A 27749-nucleotide genomic window follows, 5' to 3' on the forward strand; every position below is an offset into this window, starting at 1 on the left:
TAATGTTCGCCATCTTGGATTGCAAAATGGACGTCATTTTCGTAATCGGAACCTTGAAGAACCTCGGAGATGACACCCATACCGATTTTTAAGAAAAATGAATGTCCGCCATCTTGGGTTCCATAATGGATGTCATTTTCGTAATCGGCAACCTGAGGACTTTCAAAAATAATGAAAACATCAAATACTACATGATACATATACAAACAGAAGCAAGAAACAATTTCTTGTTTTTTAAAGTCTTAAACTACTCATAATTTCTTAAAATAAGTTATAAAACATGTCCGCCATTTTGAATTTGAAAATTGATATCATAATTATGATATATTTTTGTTTACACTGAGACAAATAATTAGCACATGTCGTATGAAATATTTTAATTGTGTGTTTTTTTTATTTATTTTTATACTACGTCGGTGGCAAACAAGCATACGGCCTGCCTGATGGTAAGCAGTATCCGTAGCCTATGTACGCCTGCAACTCCAGAGGAGTTACATGCGCGTTGCCGACCCTAACACCCTCCCACCCCTCGTTGAGCTCTGGCAACCTTACTCACCGGCAGGAACACAACACTATGAGTAGGGTCTAGTGTTATTTGGCTGCGATTTTCTGTAAGGTGGAGGTACTTCCCCAGTTGGGTTCTGCTCTAGATCTGGAATGACATCCGCTGTGCTGTGCCCTACCACACAGAGCCAGATGACATTTACAATGCCCATACCTCTCTTATAATGCCTGTGCTAAAAATGTGATTGCGAACTACCTGCAATAACTATACAGTACCTGGGCGACCGAGCTTTGCTCGGTTATAACTAACTATTTATTGTAATATGGTGGTGTATAGGTGATAATCTTAACTACATTCTTTTACTAAATTAAACTTGTCTAAAACAATAAAAATTAAAAAATTATATATAATATTGAACATATAAAAAAAACAAAAGTTAGTCACCAGGCGAGATTCGAACCCGTAACACTCGTTTAGCAGTCCGCGTCTTAACCCGCTGGACCAGACGGACAGTGGCCGGCAACACGAAATTAGCGACCATATTCTGCGTCGAAAGAAAAACGCATGAAAACTCGAAAACGCGCGTTTTCCTAAACATAAGACTAATCTAGATCGATTGTTTACCCCCAAAAACCCCCATATACCAAATTTCAGCAAAATCGTTAGAGCCGTTTCCGAGATCCCGGAAATATATATATACAAGAATTGCTCGTTTAAAGGTATAAGATAATAATTAGGCATTAAAACACTCGTGTGATCTTTTTAAGAAACTCACTTCGTTCGTTTCCTAAGCCCACACTCGTGTATTTTAATGCATTTTATTATGTAGCAGTAACATAAACTACTAATATATGTTGAAAGTAAGTACAGGCGGCTAACACAATGGTAACAAAAGACAAAAGTTTTGAAAATGTAATTTTCATCATCGTCACTTGGCTGTACATTTGAGGGCCTATCGCGAACCACGTTCGACGTGTTACCTCTCTGTCGCACTTGTAAATTCGTACGTAAGTATGAAAGGGAGGCAACACGTCGAACGTGGTTCGCGGTAAGCCCTCTGATGCCACCTCCATTAGTCTTTTGTACGCCGGTATAGCCTTCGACTCAATGTATAATCTACACTTTTTATGGAAACGTAGTTCCTCCTTCCCGTAGAAATATTTAACTTTCCCATGACCAAGAAAGATTATTTGCTCGCAGTTATTAACTGCTCAATTCCTCGTTTTTTCTCTGTTACTAAGTCAGTACAGTACAGTACACATATCAAACATTTTTCACTCATTTTGAAGTCATAGTAACTTTTATTCTATAATTAAATTCATGTAATGTCCGCATCTTATTTATGTGCACGATAAACAAACAAATGAATGATTTGAAAGAAAAGACAAACAGCGCTTGCGAAGCTGAGCGGGGGGCGCGGGCGGGGCGAGGTATCTATCGCTCACTAGGTCGGCTACGATAGGCTCCCGCGCGCCGAGCCGACATGTTGACGGGCCAGCGCGGCGTGGTTATGAATTTCGCGCCTTTTTAAGTTGATTTTACTATTACAATGCAAGCTACACACAGATATTTCTACCTTTCCATAAAATGGCTGCATATATTATTTTATAGTAATAGACTTATCTCTACGGACTTTAATTCAATATTAGATCTTACAGGACAAAAAACGCATATTAATTGTAAAGCACATATCCTATTCTTCTAATTTTTTGCCTTGCCTATTAACTTAAGAATTTAGATATGATATTGTGGATTTTTCAAACTTTAATTCAATATTGACAAAATAATAAGCTAATTTGAGTTTGACAAAGTAGCACGTTGATTTTTTTTCTAAAAATTTGATAGCATATAGCCTCATACATATTATAAAAGACGATGCTTAAATTTTGTACTTTAATTCAATATTCAAAATTCATCAATAAAAATACATAAATACCTTATTTATATCTAACGCTCGTTCTAAATTTTCTTCATATATTACAAATATGCTTAAAAATATGTCCCATACCAGATAAACATCACTTTTCACTCTTTAGAATTATCGAAACTTATAGGGCAAAAATCCGGTCCCACTATTGGTCTATTTGTGTTTATAATTCATTGCCACCCAGCCAAACAAAACATCAGCGCCAGGCCGCAAAAATAATTACGACCCGATACTCGGGTACATTTGCACACTTATCGAACGAATCGACACTACACGCCAAGAACCCGACAGTCGGGTACACCATAGGGTTGCGCGTTGCGCTAAAAAACATTTGTTATTATGTTGGATTGCTCACTTATTACGTTATACCGGAAAGTTAGGCCAACGTCTATCTCCGGAATCTGATAGATAATACACATCAATATCTAATTATTAGAGACAATTCAAATGGAAAATTGAACGCGTACCGATATTATGTTAGCGAACAGGGTCGTCAAAACCAGTACCCGATATCGGGTCCTCCGGCGTGGCCTTTAGGCATGTATAGCTATAGTACCAAGATCCCGACTATCGGGTAGTGCGGCCTGGGCGCGAAATCATAAAATGCCCGATAGTCGGGTTTCCGGCATTGAATGTGTAATAATTGATGTGTATTGAGCCTAGGAGCGTAAAACAAGCTTCTTACAAATCGTTAAATACTCTTTCTTATAATAATTAAAAATTTGAAAAAATCTAATGAAGCGGCATTCCTGTAGTTGATAGAGCTAGACCAAGCTAAGTTGGCAGCGATTTTGATATCCCAGTCCCAGACGGTGCAAGTGAAATTTTAAACGTCAAACTTCTATGAAATTATTGCCGTTACTTAACACTTGCACCTGAAGGTGGCTGTCAAAATCGCTACTAACTTAGCTGGGTCTGACTATTTATTTGACCATTTTCTTTTTCTTCCCTAGCAACTAAAGCCTGGAGCAATTATATATATTATTTTATCGCTGTCTGCTTAGCACCTACATTGAGCTCAACGAGGGGTGGGAGGGGGTTAGGGTCGGCAACGCGCATGTAACTCCTCTGGAGTTGCAGGCGTACATAGGCTACGGATACTGCTTACCATCAGGCGGGCCGTATGCTTGTTTGCACCGACATAGTATAAAAAAAAGACGAAATATACCAAAATATATGGTAATATATCGCACGGTATCTTAAAATCCTTGCTATAAGATATACCAAAATAAATATAGCTTCATGTGTGGACTCTGTCAAATGGTACGTAACGATATTATCGCTCCAATGTAATGTAAACCCAAAATGGCTGTCACGTCTGAAAATATCTATACGAAAAAAGTGCCAAAAATATGTATACACGACTTAATTGCCCACATATGTTAGTGTATACATACTTTTGGCACTTTTTTCGTATCGATATTTTCAGACGTGACTGTACTTACAGCTAGGACTGGAATATCTACTCAGAATTATCAGAAACCGGAAGCAACCGGTCTCAATAACGGTTGAATTGGAGAAAAACAACGGACTTATCTGCGCCTATCGCGTAGCCTATATTCGCCTTTTTATTGAGGTTTTCGTAATTTTGTTAATTTATTGACCGAGCGTAAGCGACGGTCTCTGTTTCAGCTTGGGCAAAAATGCGTTTATATGTCCGGATGTTTCCGCATTTCGCATCCGATTCCAGAGAAATGTGAGCGGGCTTAGCACGTCGCATTTTTAGCGCCTCTGTCACGTTCTACCAAATATATAAGTGCGAAAGTGGATAGGCGATAAACATGCAACCATGCTGCCACCGCCGGTTGAATAGAATATTGTGTCGTTTAGTTTTTTGGAAAAAGTTCAAAATACAAAAAGAGAAAATGTTTTTCCACTTCTAAATATTTTCCATTCTCTATGATTTTTCTAGTATGTTATTGAGACAATGAAAAACTAGGTTTTCCTTTTTTATAAGTTTTTATTTAACTTGCCCTGTGTGTAGTATGTGTGGGACAAATCTTGCAAGTTAAATTTGACCCACTTCCCGGTTTCCGATGAAGCTGAAAATTTGCATACATATGTAAGTCGGGTGACAATGCAATATTATGGTACCATCGAGCTGATCTGATGATGGAGACAGGAGGTAGCAACAGGAACTCTGTGATAGAACAACGCAATCTAATTGTGTTTGGGGTTTTTAGAATTGTCTCGATGAGCATTAGTTACCTGTGGAAAAAAAGTACAGTCAGCGATAAAAGCTTGTACCAATAATGAAATTTTTGCCAAAAACTTATTTTTAATTTGCAAAATAAAAGGATTTTTTTATTAAAAAAGCGAGGCCTATAAACCTAGAATATATTATCCTGAAGCGATCGACATCAAAATCAAAGTGATTTGTTACGATTTAGTGGAAACCGTTTTCTCCTGAAATGGAATTTCAATAAAAAAATTACCGTTATTTCGTTAGATTCTAAAAGCTTTACTCCCCTCTTAAATTTTAGTATAAAATAGCTATGTTAACGGCACCAATCAAGGGACATTTAAGAGAAAATTTGGAGTATTTTTGATATTTCACCGACATCTGTAAAATTCCTACCGCTTTATGCTATTTGCACTTGTCATGCGTTGATTACGTAAGAACTCTGAAATCCCCCTCGCAATCCCTTGTAAGAAAAAATAAGTCATGTTCGACCCCCAAAATCATCTTACGTAATAAATGAACGACGCCCTACCAGCCAACACGAGGAAACAAGTCGAAATTACCCGCAAACCGCAATTTTATCGTCAGTTTTTACCAAAGATAGCGGCATTTCCTCGTATCGTAATGTTGATACGTTGTGCGAGGAAGCCGCCAGCTCTTCGGTCAACAGTTACGTCAACCAGACGCTTCGCGATTTCTGCAAAAAACTTGTACGCGCTGGGACCCCATGGAGAGTTTCAACGCAAAATATTTAGATATGCTTAATTACGCAGGCAATACTCGTAGCTAAACATAAAAATCTTCATTTGTATTTTCTTCAGTTCGACATTCTGCCAATACTTTTCATACATTTTCCCTTGACGTGTTCCATCCTGTATAAACCCTTAGACTTAAAGACTTAGATACTAGACTAAAATAACCAAAGCGACAAAACATATTCACTTGAAATTAAGAATTTATTATCATCATTTCAAGAGAAGAGAAGAGACACTTGTATTAATATATTAATAATGATACTTAATGCATTTAATTGGTGAAAAACGTGTGATTGTACTTGCGGTTCTCACGGTCCGCGTCGGTTACCGGACGCCCCTCCGGTCGGAGCGAGACGATCTATATCGCCGTCCCGCTCTGCGGAAACCGCGTGATAACCGAACCGCCTACCGATGCCGCTTGCGGGCGAACCGCCGCCCGGAGCTCGCAACGTCGCGTTAGTGAACGGCTACCCGTCGCCGGCTCCGGGTGTGTGTGTCAAAGTCAAAATATCCGAGAAGAACGGTCAAAAATTCATATTTCGCTTGAAAATACTAGAAATCTATAGTTTTGTACACATTGTGCTGTGTTCGACCGCTATACCAAACGTTAACAAATTCTAAATCTTATTTTCTACGGCGTACGGCACGCTGTTGTATTAACATCGACAACGAATCGTTGAAGTATGGAAACGCCAGTCGAAGTGACTGACTGAATATATATTTGCAAGATAAGACAACGCTGGATACATTTACTGCTATTTGATTTGCTGGCAGCAATAATAATGAATGGCCTTAAATAACTTTTGCCCTCACTATTTGCCTTTCAAAGGCATATCGAGTTTTTATTACCGGAGTGAAAACAAAGAAGAATTCAGACGAATACCGACTTAATGGTAATTTTATAGATATACCGCGTTGATAACAATAACGTACCTTCATAACGTTACAAGCGACGTTATTCCTCGCAAGTCGTGAAGTGACTAATGCCATTCATAAGTGCCTGTTTGTCTCAAAAATATCTACCTGGACAGTGCTCAAAAATATGTTGACTAGAGCGTATTGCATACCGGCTGATAGATAACGTATTTTCGTAACGTAACCAATAACGTCAACAAATTGTGTATCGCACGCAGTTATTTTACCAATTTGTAACGTTTTTTAGTTTTGTAACATTTGAAAAAGACTTGAAATCGTAAGGAAGGACTTATGAACTATTTATTTAGGGCATGCTGTTGCCTATAGCGATGGATTTTGATACAGAGAAGTTTATCAACGAGATACAGAACCGGCCTACGATTTGGAACTCGAAATGTTCCGAGTACGTGGACAGGGAGCTGAAGTTGCAGGCGTGGAACGAGTTGGTGGATCAGTATGCGGGAGACGAAGCGCTGACGAGGGAGGAAAGGAAACGAGTGTGTAAGTAAAAAAACCGTTATTTTAACACTAACTCTGTCTTAATACAATACAAATATTCATTACTGCCCACCAATATCAAAATAAACATGACACAAAAATTATAGTATTTTTCAAACAGCTTGGGTACGGTGACACATGTCATGCCATCTCAATAGAATTAATAACCTTAAAATAAATTTAAGAAGCAGAAACTTCTGCGAACGATAAAATCGAATCGTTTTAAATTTAACCTTAAAATAAAATAAATATAATAGGATATTCTAACACAACTTGACTAAGCCCCACAGTAAGCTGAGGAAGGCTTGTGTTGTGGGTACTCAGACAATGATATGATATAGTATACAAATATTTAAATACATAGAGAACACCCATGATTCAGGAACAAATAAATATCTGTGTTTATCACACAAATAAATGCCTTCACCGGGATTCAACCCCATCGGCTTCATAGGCAGGGTCACTACTCTACCGACTAGGCCATACCGGTCATCAAAACACAAAATCTCTCAAAATTGTATTCAGTTGACATCTGACACCGTACCCAAGCTGTTTGGAAAATACTAGAAGCATATGGATTAAACCAGTGGTGGGCAAACTTTCTTCATGGGGGGGGGCAGAAAATTTATAATCCGAGGAGGGCCGGATCTGCAGAAAAAATGCATTTTGATTTGAAACCGTTATGCTGCGAACCATGTACTAATTATTTCGAAGGACTGGCGGCGGGCCGGATGAAACCTTTGCGCGGGGGGAGCTGGCCCGCGGGCCGTAGTTTTCCCACCACTGGATTAAACTGATAGACAACAGGCGATCTTATCGCTTAAGAGCTCCTACGAAGGTCGTTTGGGGTTAGAATGTATGTATGTATGTAGTGGACATATTTCTATTCCATACCAAGTCGGTGGCAATCACGCATACGGCTCGCCTGATGGGAAGCGGTTAGCGGTAGGTTAGTTTTAACTCATAATGCTTTAATTAGCTATTAAATCAACCTCTGGAGTTGCAGGCGTCCATAGGCTGCGGTGACTGCTTACCATCAGGCGGGCCGTATGCTTGTTTGCCACCGTCGTGGTATAAATAAAAAAAAACCAACTGTTTGTCTTTTTCTGTCATTTCGGATCATGTTAGTAAACTAAGTAACGAATTAAGATATGTAATGTTTTGTAGGAAAAACTAAATTATAAAAAGATATGGCCTTATTACACAAAAGTTTTTCGGCTTGAACCCAATGAGGCAATGAGAGTAGGTTTAGGTGGAAAAGGAAACGCTAAAAATGTACCGAGCGAAGTCTTAGATGCTCTTGCAAGGGGGGAGGGGGCTTGAGCCCCAACCCCCTAAATCCACCTCTACTCACAAATAAATTTCTTGCCTTTTTTTTATATACCACGACGGTGGCAAACAAGCATACGGCCCGCCTGATGGTAAGCAGTCACCGCAGCCTATGGACGCCTGCAACTCCAGACGTGTTACATGCGCGTTGCCGACCCTAACCCCCTCCCACCCCTCGTTGAGCTCAATGTAGGTGCTAAGCAGACAGCGATAAAATAATATATATAATTGCTCCAGGCTTTAGTTGCCAGGGAAGAAAAAGAAAATGGTCAAATAAATAGTCAGACCCAGCTAAGTTAGTAGCGATTTAATATAAATTATTTAATTTAAAAACCTGTACACTCCTAAATAAGTTTTTTTTTTACAGGCGTGCATCTTCAGAAAAAATGGCGAAACATTCGCGACTGCTTCGTCAAAACCCACAAAGCAAGAAGCAAGCCAGGCAACGACAAGAAAAAAGTAACACAATACGCGTTCTACGACCACCTCATGTTTTTAGCCGACGTCGCATCTAGCAAAGACTCAAATAACGTTATTAACGTTGCCGAAATTAAAAACGAAGTTATACATAACGAAGACGACGACCCGTTGTCAGTTGTTAATCGGGTATTTAAAAAAAAGAAAATAGAAATACATGTTGATCCTTTCTCAGACGGCGATTCCGGGACATCAAATAAGAGAGAGAGAACGCAAGAGAGGGAAAGCGATATTATTACGGAAGATGAAGACCAATTGTTTTTCTTGTCTTTGGTGAAAGAGTTTCGTAAGATACCGGACCATTTGCGAATACAAGCGAAAATAGATATTTTGAAAGTGATCAAAGATGCACAGTTTGCGGATTGGACAGGGCATGGGACGGACGATTCTCAATATTATTGAAATTAACCTTTATTGATTCCCAGCCAACGAACAGAATAACTTAAGTCTGAATGAAGCTCAAAAATTACCCAACGTGTATTGTTTGTGTCCACGATCACGGGCAGATTTGTCAAATCTAACCTTTAATAACATGAAATTACGATTCAAGTCACGCGTCATCGTGAATGACACGATCTGTATTGTGTTTGTGCCGTGAACGCCTCAGCTGTACCACAAAATAAATAATAGTACTACCGTACCTACAGAAATGACACTTATTACAAAACCGAAGTTTGACAGCGATTCAGGGACGAATTATGCTGTCCCTTTCTAATGTATGGCACTATCAACTGCTGGTTGGCTGGTAGAGAATGCCTTAAGACATTAAGTGCGCTATTTGTACTTTTTTGTATTGTGCAATAAAGGTTAAATAAATAAATATCCCTTTCGGCTATTTAGGGTTTTGAAAATTCAAGTCATTATCTTATCTGTGGTCGTGCACGGATAGGGACGTCAAGTTGTGCCAACCCTAATAATTGCTCGGAGCAATGCTGAGGGCCTACCGGGAACCACGTTCGACGTGTTGCCTCCCTGTCACACTTACGTACGAATTTACAAGTGCGACAGAGAGGCAACACGTCGAACGTGGTTCGCGGTAGGCCCTCTGAGCCGAAAGGAGCCGAGAATGACCGAAAGGAGGCGTGTCGCCAGTCGCCACACAGGCTGTACTTCGCGCTTGACGACGTCAAAAAAATATTGTGATAACTTGTGATGCTGCACAATATTAGTGAACAACCACTTTTTCTATTGTATACGCATTTGGTAATATACAAAGCTGCAAAAAAAGTGACAGTACTATCCAGTTCTATGTACAGTCACGTCTGAAAATATCTATACGAAACATGTGCCAAAAATATGTATACACTGCCCATATAGGGCCATAAAGTCATGTACCTATACATATTTTGGGCACTTTTTTCGTGTCGATATTTTCAGACGTGACTTCGTGAGTCAACATATCCATGCTCACAGTTTTGCTGAGTGTGCATGCGTGTTGATATATTAAATTATTGAATTCCATTAATCCAGAATTCCGGTATAGAGGGATTTATAATTATTAATTATTGAATTAATACTGGTATTAAAAATAAGAATAACTAGTTATGAAAAACTTTTTTAAGCAATTAAATTCGCATCAGAATTCGTTTCCTTATTTTGTTCCCCTCGACCGATTCTAGTTTCCGATTCGAGACTGTTAACTGAAAAAAAAAATAGCCACAACCGAATACAGAACCTCCTCCTATGAAATTGAAGTCGGTTAAAAATTATTGCTAAGACAAGACACCTATTAGCAGTCATTATTACGTCGTAACGCATATATAACTGCGACTATCATATTCGTCCTTATCAGGCATGTCATGCCATTGACAGAAAATCGGCCAAGTGCTAGTCGGAGTCGTACAGGAAGGGTTCCGTACCATTATCTATAAAAACGGTCACCCATCCAAGTACTGACCCCGCCCGACGTTGCTTAACTTCGGTGATTGGATGAGAACCTCGAGATGGAAGGAAATATTTATTTTATTCTGTTTTTAGTATTTGTTGTTATAGCGGCAACAGAAATATATAATCTGTAGAAATTTCAACTGGCTAACTATCACGGTTAATGAGATACAGCCTAAAAGAGGGTCCCGTTTTACCCTTTGTACAGAACCCCAGAAATATATGATCATTGCCAAGAGGGCGCTGTTATTCTTATGTATATGGTGACAGTTCAGATAAAAAATTTAGTTCCAAAGAAATTCCGCAATATGGCGCGTGATCATATATTACTAGTCAAGCTTTACAGAGAGTAGGATTCCAATTAGTCTTTTCGTAATAATAAATCATTTCTCAACCTCTTTAGTTAACTGGTATAGATACTTGACAATCAGTGCAGGAACATCTTAACTTAACCGACTTGCATCTTGTCACTCAACTAAATAATAGATTGTTCATTTATAAAATAATAAATATTTCTGTTTTTTAACAGTGTATAAGTAGGTATATTTATTTTTTCTACGCGTCCATATATAATTTATTAAAATTTGTAGTGTTTTTAAAAAACTCTCTGTATGTAAATTACGTAATTTTTGCGTCAATGGCATGAAAAGTCCGGGCCGTGGTCCTTATCATCATATCAAAATATAGGCCAGGATACACCGATTGCTTACGTAATAAGTAGCACGTCTCTACTCTTCTACTTAGTTCATTTCATTGCCCATAGCTTGCGTTACGTTACGTGACGAATTCTTTACGAGTACCTAAGTACGCAATGCAAGCGGTGTATAAGTTAAGTACGCGTAATACAGGGTGTATATTTAGTCGCGTTCAATAATTTATGGGCTAAATAAGTCATAATGACCAACTTTTACTATGGGACCACGCGCACTCTGCGTACACCCCTCAATACAATAAAGTACTAAGTTTTGCAAGTTTTATCTGGCAATTAATTTATTTGTTAATTACTTGGACATTTTTTATGTATGTTCACCGATTACTCGAAGACGACTGAACCGATTTGAATAATTCGATTTTTATTTTAAGAGGTATAGTGAGCCGGTGGGCCCATTTCAATTTTATTGAAATCGGTCGAGCAGTTTATAAAAAATCAACAAAAATCTAAACTTGGCACCGACTTCAAACACATCAGGAGATCATAACACGTTTTTTTAAATATATTTTTAAACGGTGTTTCTTCCCGCTGGCCATTCATTCAACAGTCGACGAAATAAACCTAAGTTAGTTAAAAAGCTGAGAAACAATTTTGGCAAAACATTTAATTCTAATAAACATAAATACAAATTTGTAAATAAACTTGGCTCAATAATACTTTGTATTAAGTATATAATTTATACGTTAAGTACTCTGTATCATCTGTGTTTCATCATTCACAATTTTCTCAATACTATACGAATATCCATTGCTCAAACTCTTCTCATCACTTATCTTAATTTCAAAAGCAGTTTGACAGCCGCCATCAACAGTTTCAACGCCCGCCATCTTGCTTTCCCTTGCCGCCAAAACTGACGTTTCGTTTCTCCTTTGCTCCAACTGTTTTTTCATTATCAAATTGACAATTTCCATTTGTAATTCCATACTCGTATCTTGAGGTATTTTTTTCAGTAAGCATGTTATATATTTCCCAAATTGCTCAATTTCATCGTCGTTTCTTTTTTTCTTGTATTTTAATGGCTCGTCGTCAGAAGAGGAGCTCAGTTTTCGCTTTTTCGTGCGTCTTTCTGTGAACTGTTTTGGTTTTGTTGGCTTTTCGATCGGTTTTGGCGCTCGTTTGGGGCTGTCCTCATGCTCAAGGTATACAACTTCGGTGTAAACGTCTTCTTGTGCGTTATTCGTCGCTGTTTCCTCCTCTGACTCCTGTTAAACAAACAACATGCTAGAAAAACATTACTCAAAGTTTTTTCTGGGAAAAACTAACCTCCTTTTTTAAAGTCGGTTTAAAATATAGAGTTAAAACATTAATGTAGAATCAATATTTTCCATTTGATACGACCAAGTCAGGTAGTATTAGTAAACAAACAGGGTGAAATGTGCATCGGGCCAAAAACACTTTTCCTAGAGTTTTTGGTTTGATGATGACGATCTAGGTAGAGTAGGTAGTTGGTTTTTACATATCCTTTTACCTGCGTCGAAAAGTCGGAAATAAAAAAGTCTTTTATTTCTCGCAGGTACTTCACAAACACAATTTGGGTTTGGTATCACAATAATACAGGGTGTTTATTTAGTCACCTGCAATAATTTACGGGCTGAATCAATAGGTCCTATTCAACAACCCCGAAATCACGAAAAAAAAATTCACCTATGTATTCACCCCGTAAATTATTGCAGGTGACTAAATAGACACCGTCTACTAAATAATTTTTAGGGTTCCGTAGTCAACTAGGAACCCTTATAGTTTCGCCATGTCCGTTTGTCTGTCTGTCTGTCCGAGGCTTTGCTCCGTGGTCGTTAGTGCTAGAAAGCTGAAATTTGGCATGGCTATATAAATTAATAAAGCCGACAAAGTCGTAGAATGAAATCTAAAAATTTTTTTTAGGGTACCTCCCCTACACGTAAAGTGGGGGTTTTTTTTTTTTTTGCTTCAACCCTACAGTGTGGGATATGGTTTGAAAGGTCTTTCAAAACTAATAGGGGTCTTCAACAAACATTTTTTGATAATGTGAATATATTCGGAGATAATCGCTCCGAAAGCCCCCCTCTAACTTTTGTACCATACGTCAAAAAAATATGAAAAAAATCGTGGAAGTAGAGCTTAAGAAAGACATTAAATGAAAACTATAGCGGACATGATCACTTTAGCTGTTTAGTTTGAGTTATCGCAAAAAGTTTCCCCTTCATAGTAAAAAGTAATAAGAAAGACGTACAGTGCATCCACAGTTCATCCCTTGGTTAATAATCTACTATACTTACTTTAAGCTCCAGTTTAACTTATTGTGACGGAAGAGTAACTACAGAACCCTACTCTGAGCATGGCCCGATATGCTCTTGGCCGATTTATTAGTTTAGGTTTAGTATGATATTAATATTTAATACATCGGAAATAAAAATAACAAAATAAACTCGCGATAGACCCCCGCTTTGAAATACGTTTTAAATAGTTGGTTTTTATGTCAGGCGGACATCGTCAATTCGTCAGCCCTCAAGTTGCAAGGCACGGTATGACTCAACATAAAGAGCTGCCAACTCACCACTACGTCAACGAGCTTAGGATGGTTGTTCCTCAGGTGACTTCGCAGCGCGGGGATGGGGACCAGAGCGCGGCACACCGCGCAGCGCGCCTCGCCGCCCGCGCGCTCGAAGAAGCTCCATACGTCATCTTGGGCGTCGGATTCAGCTGTGTAAAAAACAAATTATTAAATTATACATAAAAAATGATTTTTCTTATACCATGTTGATGGCAAACAACCTACGGTGCGCTTGATGGTAGGCAGTCACACACGGGACACGGGTGTTACATGGCGTTATATGCTTATATTTATATGTAATGGGGTGGGCAACTATAAAAGACGGCACTACTATATTAATTGATATTTCTCTATTAATAATACTTCAAATTAATTTCCATTCAAACAGACTATCTTTATTAAACGTAAAATATCAGAATTTCACATTTTCGAATATCCAATATCGAAAATCACTTCCTTCCGGAACTGGAAACCGTCCGATATTGCAAGCCTTAGTAAAAAGCTCTCAGTATTCTTTAGCCAATATTTGACCGAATGATGTTTAACTTTTATTTGTTGTAATGATGATGACTGAAATAAATAATTAATGATAATAATGATGATTTCCATGTTATTTATTTAATAATCCTATACTATATTTAATATTTCTGTAAACAACGAATCGTGTTTTAATGTACATATGTATTTTGTTTTGTCAATCCTCTATTCCTACTGTAGTCTATAGCTAGTTTGTAAACGATTGGCTGCACCTGTTAAGCTTATAAATGTCTAATAAATAAGTAAACAATCGACTGGAAAACATGGGAAAACCTGGCGGCGCATCTGTAAAATATTTATTTTTACCACTGGTGGCGTGCGCGATAGTTGATCGCTTCAAATCCTACTCAAGTACTCACCTTGCACAAATGCATACGAGATTTGATACCATGCGATTTTGATCTACTCACTACTAACAATAAGTAGGTAGGTTGTATCTTGGTCGAGATGCGATCATATCTCTCCAAGAATATTGGCATGGAAACATTGGAAACAAAGTTATGACTGCTAATTATACACAATAATCAACCTAAATATTTGGGGTTGGTCCCATAGGAAAAGTTGCTCAGTATGACCTATATATTCAGCCCGTAAATTATTGCAGGTGACTAAATAAACATCCTGTTTCTAGTCTTGTAATTTATACAGATCCTGTTTATAAAATAAACGAAATGGAGCAAAACAAGTATGGGAAAACTTAAATTAGTTGTATTTTTTTAACTTTGGTATCTGTAGCTACTAAATTTGTATGGAGAACCGAGCTTAAAGGGCCATAATGTTGCTACCACATTCATACGATGTTATATACCATTTTATAACAGCCAATGGGGGAGCACAATAAAAATCCGCCATGCCATCCAGGGCGTAAAATTAAAAAAAGATATTTCATAGGACTGACAGTTCTACAATATGTTTTAAATATGCTGGCGCCATTTGTAAAATACTTCGACCGGCTAATCCCATTATATCCCGTGCGTATTTCACCCTGTATAGCTTGCGGTTACCCTTACGCCCGCCTACTGCGGTCAAACGCGCGGCCTCCCGCTCTCCGCGCCGCGCTCTCAATTTAGTACCCCGCTGCCCGCCGGCGACGACGGATCTGCGCTGAGTCATCCGGGCAGCGATTAAAAATATATCCCATATATTCTAGAAAACTGATACAGGGACGCGTAGTAAAATCCGGACAGTGATCAAAAATATATCCCTCAACTATTCTAGAGAAGTACTAACCAACGCGTGGAGTGCGTGACCTTCGCCCGCTACTGTGCTACAAACGTATCACCGACAATCGCAGTCAATTCGCGATACATTGCGGCATTTGATAGATCGACTGAATTCGTTGCTGCTACTTAGCCAGTAAGCCTTAACTGTGTGTGTGAACTGACAGAAAATTGCCGAAACTTGGGACGTTACCGGTCGCGAACGCGAGTGTCACCGTCAGACGCAGCGGAACGGCGGACGGAGAAACTAAACGATAACAGTTACATATTAATAACGCAAGGGTAACGTTACGTTAAGGTTAAGGTTATTTAATTGCTCGTCTGGTGAAAGTCGTGAAATTATTGTATTTTTCATCAGTTATGCCAGTCCGTGACGTCTGTATCATAACGCGTTGATAACGTATATACGTAACGTTACCATAACGTTATTAAATGGCGTGTCAGTGACATTTTTCAATTTGCAACTATAAGTTTTACATGACTTCTAAATTAAAATTCAAACGCAAGAAATTTTATACTTTCGGCGAGATGGATTTTGACACAGAAGGTTTCATCATGGAAGTGCAGAATCGGCCGGCTATTTGGAACACGAAATGCGTGGAATACAACGACCGGGAGTTGAGGTTGCAGGCCTGGAATGAGCTGGTGGACATGTATGGGGGAGACGAGGAAATGACGAGGGCGGAGAGAAAACAACTGGGTATGTATGGTCTCCAAACGTCACCGTCCCATGCGATTTACGGCATTTATTTAACTCATTGCTATTAATATAACAAAGCAATTGTCTAAAATCGCATGCCTTTTGTCACAAGTAGGTACAGTCAACCAATTTGAATCCTAGGCCACTATAGAACCTTGTCGCTTTAACTACTAGATACTTATTGACACGCATCACTCAATAAGCAATTAAGCACTGTCGTAGAAGTCATTATGGCATGGTTCTATAGTGGCCTAGGAATCAAATTGTTTGACTGTACCTTGAAAAACGTACCTACTCATACCCGAGCACACCTAGTTTGTCAGTAGAAAAAGGCGGAAAATTAAAAAATGTAATAGCTGAGAAGAGTTGTCCTGCCAAAGAAAATTTTAAATTCGCACCTCTTTCTACTGACAAACTGGGTGTGCCAGAGTATAATAAAACCATTATCCTATTATACGTCATTAAATTATCCCAAACAGTTGATAAAGATGATGCATGGTGATTTTTCTAGCAGACATTAGCTAAAATTTTTGGACTAAGGTTAACGTGGAGAAGACCGACATAAAATTTCAGGAAAGACTGTCTCAGGGCAAAAACTCGCGTATTTGTATGCGTATTTCGCTCCGGAACAGTCAGAAAGGAGCATCACTCTTTCTGCCTTTCCGACCTTCTGTTAAGTGGAGTATACAGGGCTCGGAAACCGGTTAAATTTCCAAACCGTTATCATGTACTTGGCGCAAAACCTTTATTTTATTTTTAGGTGCCGTTATTTTAAAAACCGGTTTTTAGGAGAACGTTTTCATAAAGTTCGTGTTCGATTAACCGGTTAAGAACAATAAAAACCGGTTTCTTCCATCCATCCATTGTCTTTGTTTACGGGCCACTCTAGTCTCGTGCCGATTTAGTGTTTTTTTCGGAGAACTTTATTTCAGGGACGTAACGGATGTGGTTTTATCGGAACCAGAAACGGAATCGGAACCGGAACCAGATTCGGCCGAACCGTTCTGGCCTAGTGGGTAGTGACCCTGCCTATGAAGTCGATGGTTCTGGGTTAACATCCCGGTAAGGGATATTTGTTCCTGAATCTTGGGTGTTTTCTATGTATAGAATAGAATAGAATAATTTATTCGCAAGAATATGTATGTACAAAGGTGTCCTTATAAATAGTGAGTAACAATATTCAGCCATTTGGCATGCAAATTTTAGGAATAAGTATCGACAGCATTAAAATTATTTACAAGTCCAGATACTCCTTAACAGAGTAGAAACAATGTTCCTGAAGCCATCTCGTTAATTTTGTCTTAAATTCTAAAAATGTATATATAAGTATTAAGTATTTATTTATTTTGTACATCGTTGTCCGAGCCACAACACAAGCCTTGAGCTTGAGCTTAAGTAGTCAATTTGTGTAATAATGTCCTACGAGTATAACATTTATTTATTATTATTATTTATTAATTAATCGGAGCTTAAGCGATAGCTGGATGTTAAGGGTAGGTCTATTAAAAATAAAATTCCAAATATCAATCAGGCTTTATTATGCAGTAAAAAAAACTTTGACCTTTGTGTTAAAATAAAAAAAAATAGGTTTTATAAAATCCAAAACTAATTAGCTTCACCTAGAACTTATGTGAAGTATAGGTATGAGAGGATTTTCAAATGATTGTTTTTATATTTTTTTGTAAAATATTTTATGACAAGAATTTATATAATTTAGAAATAAGGCATTTTTTTAAACCTTGTAGCTTAAAAATTTTTTTTTGAGGACCCAACCAATTTCATTCCTAGGCCATTATAGCCAATGACCATCCCATAATGACTTCTACGACAATGTTTATTAAGTGATGCATGTCATGTATCTACTCGTAGTAGTTAAAGCAACAAGGTTCTGTAGTGGCATAGGATTCAAATTGGTTGACTATACGTAACGTAGTTTGAACGTAAGTTTTGACGAAAAATAATGTACTTTACGTATCGGTAATTAAATGAAAAAAAACCTGTTTTGATTCATATAACTCACCAGAAACATAATCCGTAAAAAACTTTCTTCCACTTAACTGGTAATTTGGCGATACGAACTCCATGAGCCGTCTAAACCCAATGCCCTCCACGAAATTAATGGGGAGGTCTTGTAAGCAAATCATTTCAGATATCAATCTATCTATTTCCATAGATTTGGGATTGGTATTGCACCATTTTTCATTTTGCAGCAAAGTCTCTTTAAGGGTAATTTGTTTATTCGCCTCTTGAAGCGTGGCTGTGGATGTCGAAGGCTGTTTATTTATCTTTTCTACTTCTGATTGGTTAAATTGATCATATTCTGCAACATGCATACACTTCAAATGACTTTTTAACGATGTAGTCGTTTTCCCCTTTCTGGAATAAACCTTCAGACAAAGTTTACACTTAGCCGTGTCCGCATTAACTTCATCAAAATAATTCCAAATCGAACTTGATTTTCGTTTCATTGTTCGTTCTTTTATTCACAAACATTCACCACACACAGTCAGTAGTAAGTACACTACACATTACACAACGAGACACTTACGAATATGTAGTTTTAATTCAATAACACGAATAAAACAAACTACTAATAGTGCAGCACGTGGTACTGGCAAGCGAGGCGATGAACGAATGACTGGTATAAAATATAAAACTGTTTGTTTTTGATGCACGCCGCTCATGTCCCGCGCGCCGCCGCGTTCATCATTGGCATCCGTTATAACGTCCGTTTCAACATTCACGGAACTAGAACCGAATAGGATGTGTAATACCAAACGGAAGTGCCGACTTAACGGAAACGGAACCGGAGCTCCGTAATATCCCTGCTTTATTTCTCTAAAGCAATTGTGTTGATTTTAAAATTGCGAATGTGTTTATTCTATATCCACCTATGTCGAGGAAAGTGGCGCTGTCTTGTGTCGGAGACCAAGTCTCATTTTGGGTCGCTGAGCCAACGGAGTAAGTAGTAGTAGTAGTAGTTATACTATGTCGGTGGCAAACAAGCATACGGCCCAAGCAAGCAGTCACCGTAGCCTATGGACGCCTGCAACTCCAGACTCCAGAGGTGTTATATGCAAGTTGCCGACCCTAACACACCGCACCCTCGTGGAGCTATGGCATTGTGTGATGATATATACCAGGGGTCGCCAAATGGCGGACCGCGGTCCGCATCCGGACCGCCGACCCATTTTGTGCGGACCGCGAGAACACAGCAACTTTTGCACTACAGAGTACGTAATTTAAAATAAAAATATATCCCCCGCATTATCTTTGTTGACGTCAATTTGAAAACGGCCGGGCGAAGTCACTAGCTTAGATAGTCCAGATAGTCCGCAACAAAAAATGTCATTTTTCTCATTGATATGTAAAAAAATACCTTTGTTATTTCTGTCAAAAAAATACCTTTGTTATTTCTGTAATTACATTTGTTTAATAAATATTTTTTCTATAAAATGTTGTGCGGACCGCGATGGATTTTTCATTTCTTAAAACAGACCCCGAGCGAAACTAATTGGTGACCCCTGATATATACCAATAAACTAATAGTACGGTCGAGGAAATTGATTCTTTAGCAATTTGCGGTTCAAGTAAATTTTGCTGTACATACTTATGCTAAGAGCTGTCCAATGTAAAGTGAACCGTAAACTGCTAAAGAATCAATTTCCTCGACTGTACTATTGCTTTTAAGGAAGGCAAAGGTGGAAATGAAAAACCGAGGGAAGGTAACAAGTATGGAAGGGAATTAAATTATATTAGATGTAAATGAACTTTATTGGATAGAAGTGAAAGTGATGATATTTTAAAAGATGAAACCAACAAGTTCTTGAATTGAAAAAAAAATGGGGATCTGTTTAAAGGCAAATTTGGTATCGTGTTCTGATAAGGAAAAAGTAGACATTTTGACAGACACAGACTTTTTGACAGCTTTAAATCGTCTGGTAAAAGGTGCGGCGGAAATGGTCTGGCAATGTTGATTATCAATTTTTAACAATATTTTCTAAAACATACGTTCTTCTGAAAGTTCGGAGTAAAACCGAAATAAACCGGTATTAACCGCTACTTTTAATCCAGTTCCGAGCCTCGGAGTATATGTTTTTACGGAAATGCAAAATGGACGAAAGAGTTAGTCTTCCCTTATAGATGGTCCTCCATTGACCTTAAAACTATGAGTATAGCATTAGAAAGAAGGTTAGCGATTTTATTGAAAAACAGTTTTGAAAAATAGATCACGAAAAATATTTATCAATTATAAATCATATACGATCATTAACAGTATTTTGCTTTCATAAGTAATAGTTACTTACTGATTTTAGAAAAGCGTATTTCAATAAAAAAACGTCAAGATTATTTATCTTTTTTCTAATGCAAAAAAAAAAACGAACTTTAGTTTGATTACCTTCTGTAATTATTACATTTCTACTTAAATTAGCATTCCTGTAGCTAACCATAAAGACATTATGTCCCATATTTCTTTTTTTAAAGTTTTATTTAAAATTTAGAAAAGCTAAGTATATTCTGTAGCCATTTCTGTCAGTAGAAAAAAGCGGGGAATTTAAAAAATACAGCGCGAAGGGATCGTCCCATATAAAATTTGAATTTCGCTTGTTTATCTACTGACAAAGTTGTTTGACAGACTATATTTTGAAAATTTGAGGATAAATGCACTTGCACTCAGACAAATAAAAATCAGAGTGAAGCAACAGATCGTGTTAATCTTTTTTTTTCTTGTGTTACAGGCGTGCATCTTCGGAAAAAATGGAGAAACGTACGCGACTGCTTCGTCAAAGTGCACAAGGCAAAAACCAAAGGGTGCGACGATAAGAAAAAAAATCACTACGCACACTATGACAACCTGTTATTCTTAGCCGAAACTGTATCTGGCAATACCGTTTTTAACGTTGCCGACTTTAAAAACGAAACGCATAACGATGAAGATGACCCTCTGTCAGTTGTTAAGTTATTAAAAAGAAAAAGAAGAAATACTGACCCTTTAGAGCCTAGGGATTCTGTCTCTAATAAAAAAGAAAAAACTCTAGAGCGGGAAAGGAATATAGCGGAAGAAGAAGAAGACAGATTATTTTTCTTGTCTTTGGTCAAAGAGTTTAATAAAATACCGGAGTATTCGCGAATACAAGCGAAAATAGATCTTTTGCAAGTGATAAAAGATGCGCAATATTCAGGTTAAGTAGAGTAGACAAACACAATATTTAATAAGAGAGGAAGAGGGAAGGGAACGGACGTTTAACCATGCAAACGTAGTCGACATTTTCCTCTGTGGATATTTAAATTATGGAAAACATTTTTACATAATTTAATGTAAATTAACCATAGCTGTGAATTTTGATTATTGTAAATTTTTTTTTTTTTTTTCATTTATTTAGAACACAAACAGTCACATATACAAATGGATTTGAAGTACAATGTAGAGTACTTAACATACTTAAGAATCATAGACCTGGAGGTTTATTATTAAGTACATAATGTTAACATACATACTAACAGCATAAAGAAAATGAAATCATGAAATCATGAGCCATACTTAAATTCTATTTACTAGTCTTCAGAGGAGAAAAAAATACAATAAGTACAGTAATACAGTAAGCAGACATTACTGTCTGTTTCATTAATTATCGGATATGTTGTATTTTATAAATTATGTGCGAAAAACAAACTAACTAACTATTGTGGCGCAGTGATCCAAAGAGGTTCTTGGCCTCCAAAACGAGAGAACGCCACCTGTCCCGATCCTGTGCCACTTCCTGCCAGTTATCGGCTTGGAGTTGGCACAGATCCGCCTGTACACTGTCGCTCCAGCGGTATCTGGGCCGACCCACTGGACGGCGACCAGTCGGTCGTCCCAAATAAGCTCTCTTAACACCCCGATCCTCACCCATCCTCAGTAAATGGCCGAACCAGTGAAGTCTGTGGCATTTTGTATCGCCGATGATATTGATTGCGATAAACAGAATTCATATTTTTAAATGCTCCTAACCTAACTCTTATAATTATTTATAATTCGTAGCTGTGGTAGATATGCAAAATGCAACAGATTGTGTCAAAATGTTTTCAATAATGGTAATCTTCAGAGACGAAAATGAGGCCTAATACGTTTGTATGAAAAAAGAAAACGCGATTGCGGTCCTCTATTTTCGTCTTAAAATAATCTGACTTGGGCATTTTAAAATAAGTAGTTTTGTAATAAAAAACATTGATTAGTTACTTATCTGTCTCATTTCTCTCTATATGACCACACCGTTGCATCTGCTTGCGTTGCTATAATTATGTTTCACAAAGTCTGTCAAGCCATTTCCTTTAATAGAAAAGCGGCCAAGTGCGAGTCGGACTCGCGCATGAAGGGTTCCGTACCATTTAAGACGTATTAAAAAAAAATCTACTTGCTAGATCTTGTTCAACATTTTACCACTTTGGACACACATTTTACCACTTTGGAACTGTCTCTCGCGCAAACTATTCAGTTTAGAAAAAAATGATGTTAGGAACCTAAATATCATTTTTGAAGACCTATCCATAGATACCCCACACGTATGGTTTTGATGAAAAAATTTTTTTTTTTAATTTATTGACGTATTAAAAAAAAACTATTCACTAGATCTCGTTCAAACCAATTTTCGGTGTGTTAGGTTTAAGATATCGGGTAGATGAGATTTTCACGTCAGCCGGTTGCAGCCGGCAACAGTACTGTCAGTCGGAATATAGATATACGATAAACGGCCGTGTCTCATTTCTCGGCACCCTTTTCCCTCCAAAATAACAGTGGCGACGATTTAACGGATTTTACGCGTGTGTTGGTTTTATTCGGTGTTAATCATGGCTAAAATGTCAGTTGGATTTTTGAGTGTGTTCAATCACGAAGAACAGGAGTGGTTATTATATAAGGGCCGCCTTGAACAATGGTTTATAGCAAATGACATAAGCGAGGACACGGACAAATCGGGCGCAAAACGTCGGGCTATTTTATTAAGTAGTTTAGCAGAGCCGACGTACCGACTCGTAAAAAATCTCGCGCTCCCTGCCGAGGTGGGATCGCTCGAGTTAGCAAAGTTAACGGGCCTTCTCGACGGCCATTTTAAAACTGGAAAGTGCGGGTTCGCGGAACGTTTTAAATTTTACGCGGCCGTGCAATCTTCGAGCGAGTCGTTAGCGGATTGGGCGGCGCGAGTTCGTGGTTTATCATTGCATTGCAACTTCGTGGCGGCAAGTTTAGAGGAGTCGCTGCGAGATCGGTTCGTGCTGGGCATGGCTGGAGGCCCAGAGCGGGACCGGTTATTCAGAGAACCTCTGGAGGAGCTCACACTAGCGAAGGCACTGCAGTTAGCGGAGAGCATCCGCTGCGCAAGAGAAGGTGCGCAGCAGACGATGGTGCGCGACGCAGCGGATGTGCACAAGGTGTCGGCGCGGGCGGCCGGCCCGCCGCAGCACGCCACCACGACCGCGACTAGGCAGAACGGGGTTCCGCAGGCGAGCACCTCGCGGGATCAAAAGGGTTCTGTACAGTGTTCAGTGTGCGGATACTTTAACCACGAGGGAAAGAAGTGTAGATTTAGAAATGCGTCGTGCAAATTATGTGGTGTCAAGGGGCATTTAATGCGCGTTTGTACCGCGAAGAATGTGCCATCTAATCACCATTTCCTACAATGTTGCACGGATGAAGCCGATGATGGTGAGCAATTAATATATAATATTCGTACTAATCGAGGAGAACCAATGTTGGTGTCGTTAACGGTGGATAATGTTCAGTTAACATTTGAATTAGACACTGGTTCTGCAATAACAGCAGTTAATGAATCCGTGTATTTTAAACATTTTTCGAATCATCCTTTACGTAAAAGTTATAAAATACTCCGTAGTTATAACAACGGTATTATCGGGTTGGCTGGAGTCATAACACTGCCTTTTGTTTACAATAATCAAACCGAATTTATAGAAGTCCATGTTGTAACAGATGGGGGACCTCCGTTGCTAGGGAGGGACTTCATTACAAAGTTCCACTTAGAGGTAACTTCGAGGGTAAAGGCGTGTAACTGGGATGAATGTGATGAAATTTTGTCAAAATATTCGCATTTATTTTCGGAAAAATTAGGTTGCTGTAAAGACGTGGAAGTAAAATTACATTTAAAACCGGATGCGATTCCGGTTTTTACAAAGGCTAGATCGGTGCCGTTTGCAATTCGACCCAAACTCGAGCAAGAATTGAACCGCTTATTACAGTTGGGTATAATTGAACCCGCTACCTCTTCGGATTTCGCGAGCCCCATTGTTCCCGTATTGAAACAGGACGGTAGCATTCGGTTGTGTGCGGATTACTCTGCTACTCTAAACAAACAGCTGATTATAGAAAAGTATCCCTTGCCACGTATTGACGAGTTATTTTCTAAACTTCACGGCGGTCTGCAATTCACGAAGTTAGATTTATCGGGAGCTTATAATCAGATAAAATTGCACCCCGACTCACAACCTCTGACCTGCATCAATACACACAAAGGGTTATATATGTATAAGCGATTAATTTTTGGACTAGCCAGTGCTCCGTCTATTTTTCAGCGCACCTTAGAGAAAATTCTATCGGGAATAGATGGTGTACTCCAATTTCTTGACGACATTTTGATTACGGGAAAAACTAAGGATGAGCACATTGCTAGACTACGGGAAGTATTTAAGCGACTTGAGAACGCGGGATTAGTCCTAAAAAAGGAAAAATGTAGTTTTTTTCAAGATTCCGTATCTTACCTAGGTTATATAATCGACAGGCACGGTTTACATAAGTCACCTGAAAAAGTTAAAGCAATCTTAAATGCGAAACAACCAAGTAATGTTACTGAATTGAAATCGTTTTTAGGGTTGGTGAACTACTATAGGGGATTCATAAAAAACGCATCTACTATCTTACATCCGTTACATGAACTGTTAAAAAAAAATGTTAAATGGCAGTGGCTTCAGGAGCAGGAGGACGCGTTTGTTTCTATAAAAAATGCACTGGCAGCGGATAACACGCTCGCGCATTTTAACCCTGATGCACGAATCATTTTGACAGTGGATGCGTCACCCTTTGGCCTTGGGTCGATTTTATCGCAATTGGGGGATGATGGAGTTGAGCAACCCATATCCTTCATGTCTAGGAGTTTAAATGCCGCGGAAAAACGTTATAGTCAAATTGAAAAAGAGGCAACTGCAATCGTTTTCGGTATTACGAAATACCATCAATACTTGTATGGCAGAGCAACACCATTTATTTTACGAACGGATCATAAGCCCCTTTTATCAATTTTTAATCCCGCAAAAGGGGTACCGGAAGTAACCGCAAATAGACTTCAACGTTATGCCCTATTTTTAACCGCGTATAATTACACTATCGAGTACGTTAGTAGTGCACACAACACGGCAGATTTTCTTAGTCGCTCCATGGCAGTGACGTCATCATTGCAATCTGAGCGGAGCGGCGAGGCGGCCGCGGCGGCGGGGGCCGATACGGATCGCGCCTCGTATATTCATTTCGTAGCAGAAGCCGGTTCCCCGCCCGCTTCCGTTTGTGATGTACGCCGCGCTACAGAAACAGACACTGTTTTATCACGTGTAGTGGGTTATGTTTTAAACGGATGGCCCAATAAAATAACAGATAAAGCGATTAAACCGTATTTTGACTGTAGGATCGAGCTCTCCGTGGAAAACGGTTGTTTAATGAGGGGCGCTAAATTAATAGTTCCAAAAACTCTAAGAAGCCAAGTTATAATGGATTTGCATAGAGGTCATTTAGGTGTCGCTAAAATGAAGGCAGCAGCGCGTGATCGGTTCTGGTGGCCCGGGCAGAGCGCGTGCATAGAACACGCAGCCGCCGCGTGCGCAGTATGCATGCAGCTACTCCCTACGCCCCGCCGCGCCCCCCTTACGCCCTGGGAGTACCCACCTGATTTTTTTATAGAGTACATCTTGACTTTGCAGGTCCGATTAATAATAACATGTTTTTGATAGCTGTCGATGCTTATTCAAAATGGGTTGAGGTTTTTGACGTTAGCAACGGTTTCGGTTCGAGAGTTGTCATAAATTGCTTAGGTGAATTGATGTCTAGGTTCGGGTTAATAAACACAATTTGCACAGATAACGGCACATCGTTCACGTCAACAGAATTCGCAGCGTTTTGTAATACGAATGGTATTTCTCATGTCACGATTCCTCCATACAACCCGGCAAGCAACGGTCAGGCAGAAAGTTATGTGAAGATCTTTAAAAAAGCTTTGAAAGCCATTCTGCTGAGCGGTGTTCAAAAAAAGGACCTAAAAATGAAAATACACGAATTTTTATTTCAGTACCGAAATTCTAAACATTCATCCACGAACCGATCACCAGCGGAGGTTTTATTCGGTAGGAACCTACGATGTAGATTGGACTTAATGAATCCACTCCCACGGGTTTCATCCGATGCAGCATTGTGTGAAACCGTTCGTAAAAATCAGTGTTCGCAGATGCAACAGTACCGTGGCAGTAGGAACATTATTTTTAAGCCGAATGACGTAGTTATAGTGAAAGTGTACAAGGGACAAAGAGCGTTTTGGTCTAAAGCATTGGTGAAAAAACAATTAGGGAGATCGACGTATTTGGTTCAATGTGAACAATCAGACCGCTTAATAAAACGACATAAAAATCAAATATACATGTATAGGGGGGAAGAAGATGCCATGGGGCAAACTGAACCGGAAAACCAAGATATTGCCCGACCGGGGCAAAAACCCTTGACCCCCGATAACATGCCAGCTATAGTTATAGAGGCTGCTCCATCAAATACTCCACAAGTGGCAGCGGTACCATCAGCTGTGGCAGCCCCAATGGCGCTCTGTAACCTGCCCGCTCCGGCTACGACACCAACGTCATCGACCACGACAGAGTTAGAGGAATGGACCGATTGTCCAGAAGCACAGGAACCTGGTATAAGTGATTCTGTCAATGTCCACACACCGACACTACCGGCATCGGAGTCGGTGCCTGATGAACCGGCGGGACCAAACGCGGCCCCGAGAAAGACTAAACGCGCTCGGAACCTGGTGGATTATAGACAATTTTTCTAATTTAACTTCTTTTGGTTGTTTAAAACTATTGGTGGAGGGATGTTAGGTTTAAGATATCGGGTAGATGAGATTTTCACGTCAGCCGGTTGCAGCCGGCAACAGTACTGTCAGTCGGAATATAGATATACGATAAACGGCCGTGTCTCATTTCTCGGCACCCTTTTCCCTCCAAAATAACACGGTGGAAGTTTGCATGGTAATGTATATCATATATTTTTTTTAGATTTTTCATTCTGTTATTTTAGAAGTTACAGGGGGGGGGACACACATTTTTTCACTTTGGAAGTGTCTCTCGCGCAAACTATTCAGTTTAGAAAAAAATTATATTAGAAACCTAAATATCATTTTTGAAGACCTATCCATAGATACCCCACACGTATGGGTTTGATGAAAAAAATTTTTTTTTAAATTTTTATGACGTATAAAAAAAAAACTACTTACTAGACCTCGTTCGAACCAATTTTCGGTGGAAGTTTGCATGGCAATGTATATCATAT

The 27749-nt window shown here is 39.0% G+C and overlaps 4 protein-coding genes across 5 annotated transcripts in view; 3 read left to right on the forward strand and 1 right to left on the reverse strand.

The window, feature by feature from the left end:
• Positions 1 to 5795: 5795 nt before the first annotated feature.
• LOC133531531 (uncharacterized) lies at positions 5796 to 10170 on the forward strand. Its single transcript, XM_061869798.1, has 2 exons — positions 5796 to 6785; positions 8479 to 10170. Exons 1-2 carry the CDS (start codon positions 6596 to 6598, stop codon positions 8988 to 8990), a joined length of 702 nt encoding a protein of 233 aa, XP_061725782.1. The 5' UTR covers positions 5796 to 6595; the 3' UTR covers positions 8991 to 10170.
• A 1598-nt stretch (positions 10171 to 11768) lies between these two features.
• LOC133531515 (uncharacterized) overlaps positions 11769 to 27749 on the reverse strand; it is an 87797-nt gene continuing 71816 nt past the window's right edge. Inside the window, exons 1-3 of one of the 2 annotated variants that reach the window (XM_061869778.1) lie at positions 18192 to 18813; positions 13718 to 13863; positions 11769 to 12386 (exon numbers count right to left, since the gene is read on the reverse strand). In XM_061869778.1, coding sequence (XP_061725762.1) covers positions 11868 to 12386; positions 13718 to 13863; positions 18192 to 18639 — 1113 coding nt within the window. In that variant the 5' untranslated portion in view covers positions 18640 to 18813 and the 3' untranslated portion in view covers positions 11769 to 11867. Of the gene's footprint in view, positions 12387 to 13717; positions 13864 to 18191; positions 18814 to 27749 lie in introns of those variants that run through there. The other variant, XM_061869779.1, reaches the window with a different exon arrangement.
• LOC133531513 (uncharacterized) overlaps positions 15122 to 27749 on the forward strand; it is a 68144-nt gene continuing 55516 nt past the window's right edge. Inside the window, exon 1 of the mRNA XM_061869776.1 lies at positions 15122 to 16171. Within this exon, the coding sequence (XP_061725760.1) occupies positions 15949 to 16171 (223 nt within the window). The 5' untranslated portion in view covers positions 15122 to 15948. The remainder of the gene's footprint in view (positions 16172 to 27749) is intronic.
• LOC133531517 (uncharacterized) lies at positions 21366 to 27426 on the forward strand. The gene is made up of 2 exons (XM_061869780.1): positions 21366 to 23855; positions 26644 to 27426. The coding sequence occupies exons 1-2, from the start codon at positions 23003 to 23005 to the stop codon at positions 26673 to 26675; spliced, it is 885 nt and encodes a 294-aa protein (XP_061725764.1). The 5' UTR covers positions 21366 to 23002; the 3' UTR covers positions 26676 to 27426.

The sequence above is a fragment of the Cydia pomonella genome, chromosome 25, assembly GCF_033807575.1.
Source record: "Cydia pomonella isolate Wapato2018A chromosome 25, ilCydPomo1, whole genome shotgun sequence".
Lineage (NCBI taxonomy): Eukaryota > Metazoa > Arthropoda > Insecta > Lepidoptera > Tortricidae > Cydia > Cydia pomonella.

Bases quoted from the DNA above. Each gene is read 5' to 3' on its own strand.
- LOC133531531 (XM_061869798.1), top strand. From the start codon at position 6,596: ATGCTGTTGCCTATAGCGATGGATTTTGATACAGAGAAGTTTATCAAC. The intron at 6,786-8,478 runs GTAAGTAAAAAA...TTTTTTTTACAG, and splicing joins GGAGGAAAGGAAACGAGTGT to GCGTGCATCTTCAGAAAAAA.
- LOC133531517 (XM_061869780.1), top strand. From the start codon at position 23,003: ATGGCTAAAATGTCAGTTGGATTTTTGAGTGTGTTCAATCACGAAGAA. The intron at 23,856-26,643 runs GTGAGCAATTAA...CGTAAAAATCAG, and splicing joins CACGGATGAAGCCGATGATG to TGTTCGCAGATGCAACAGTA.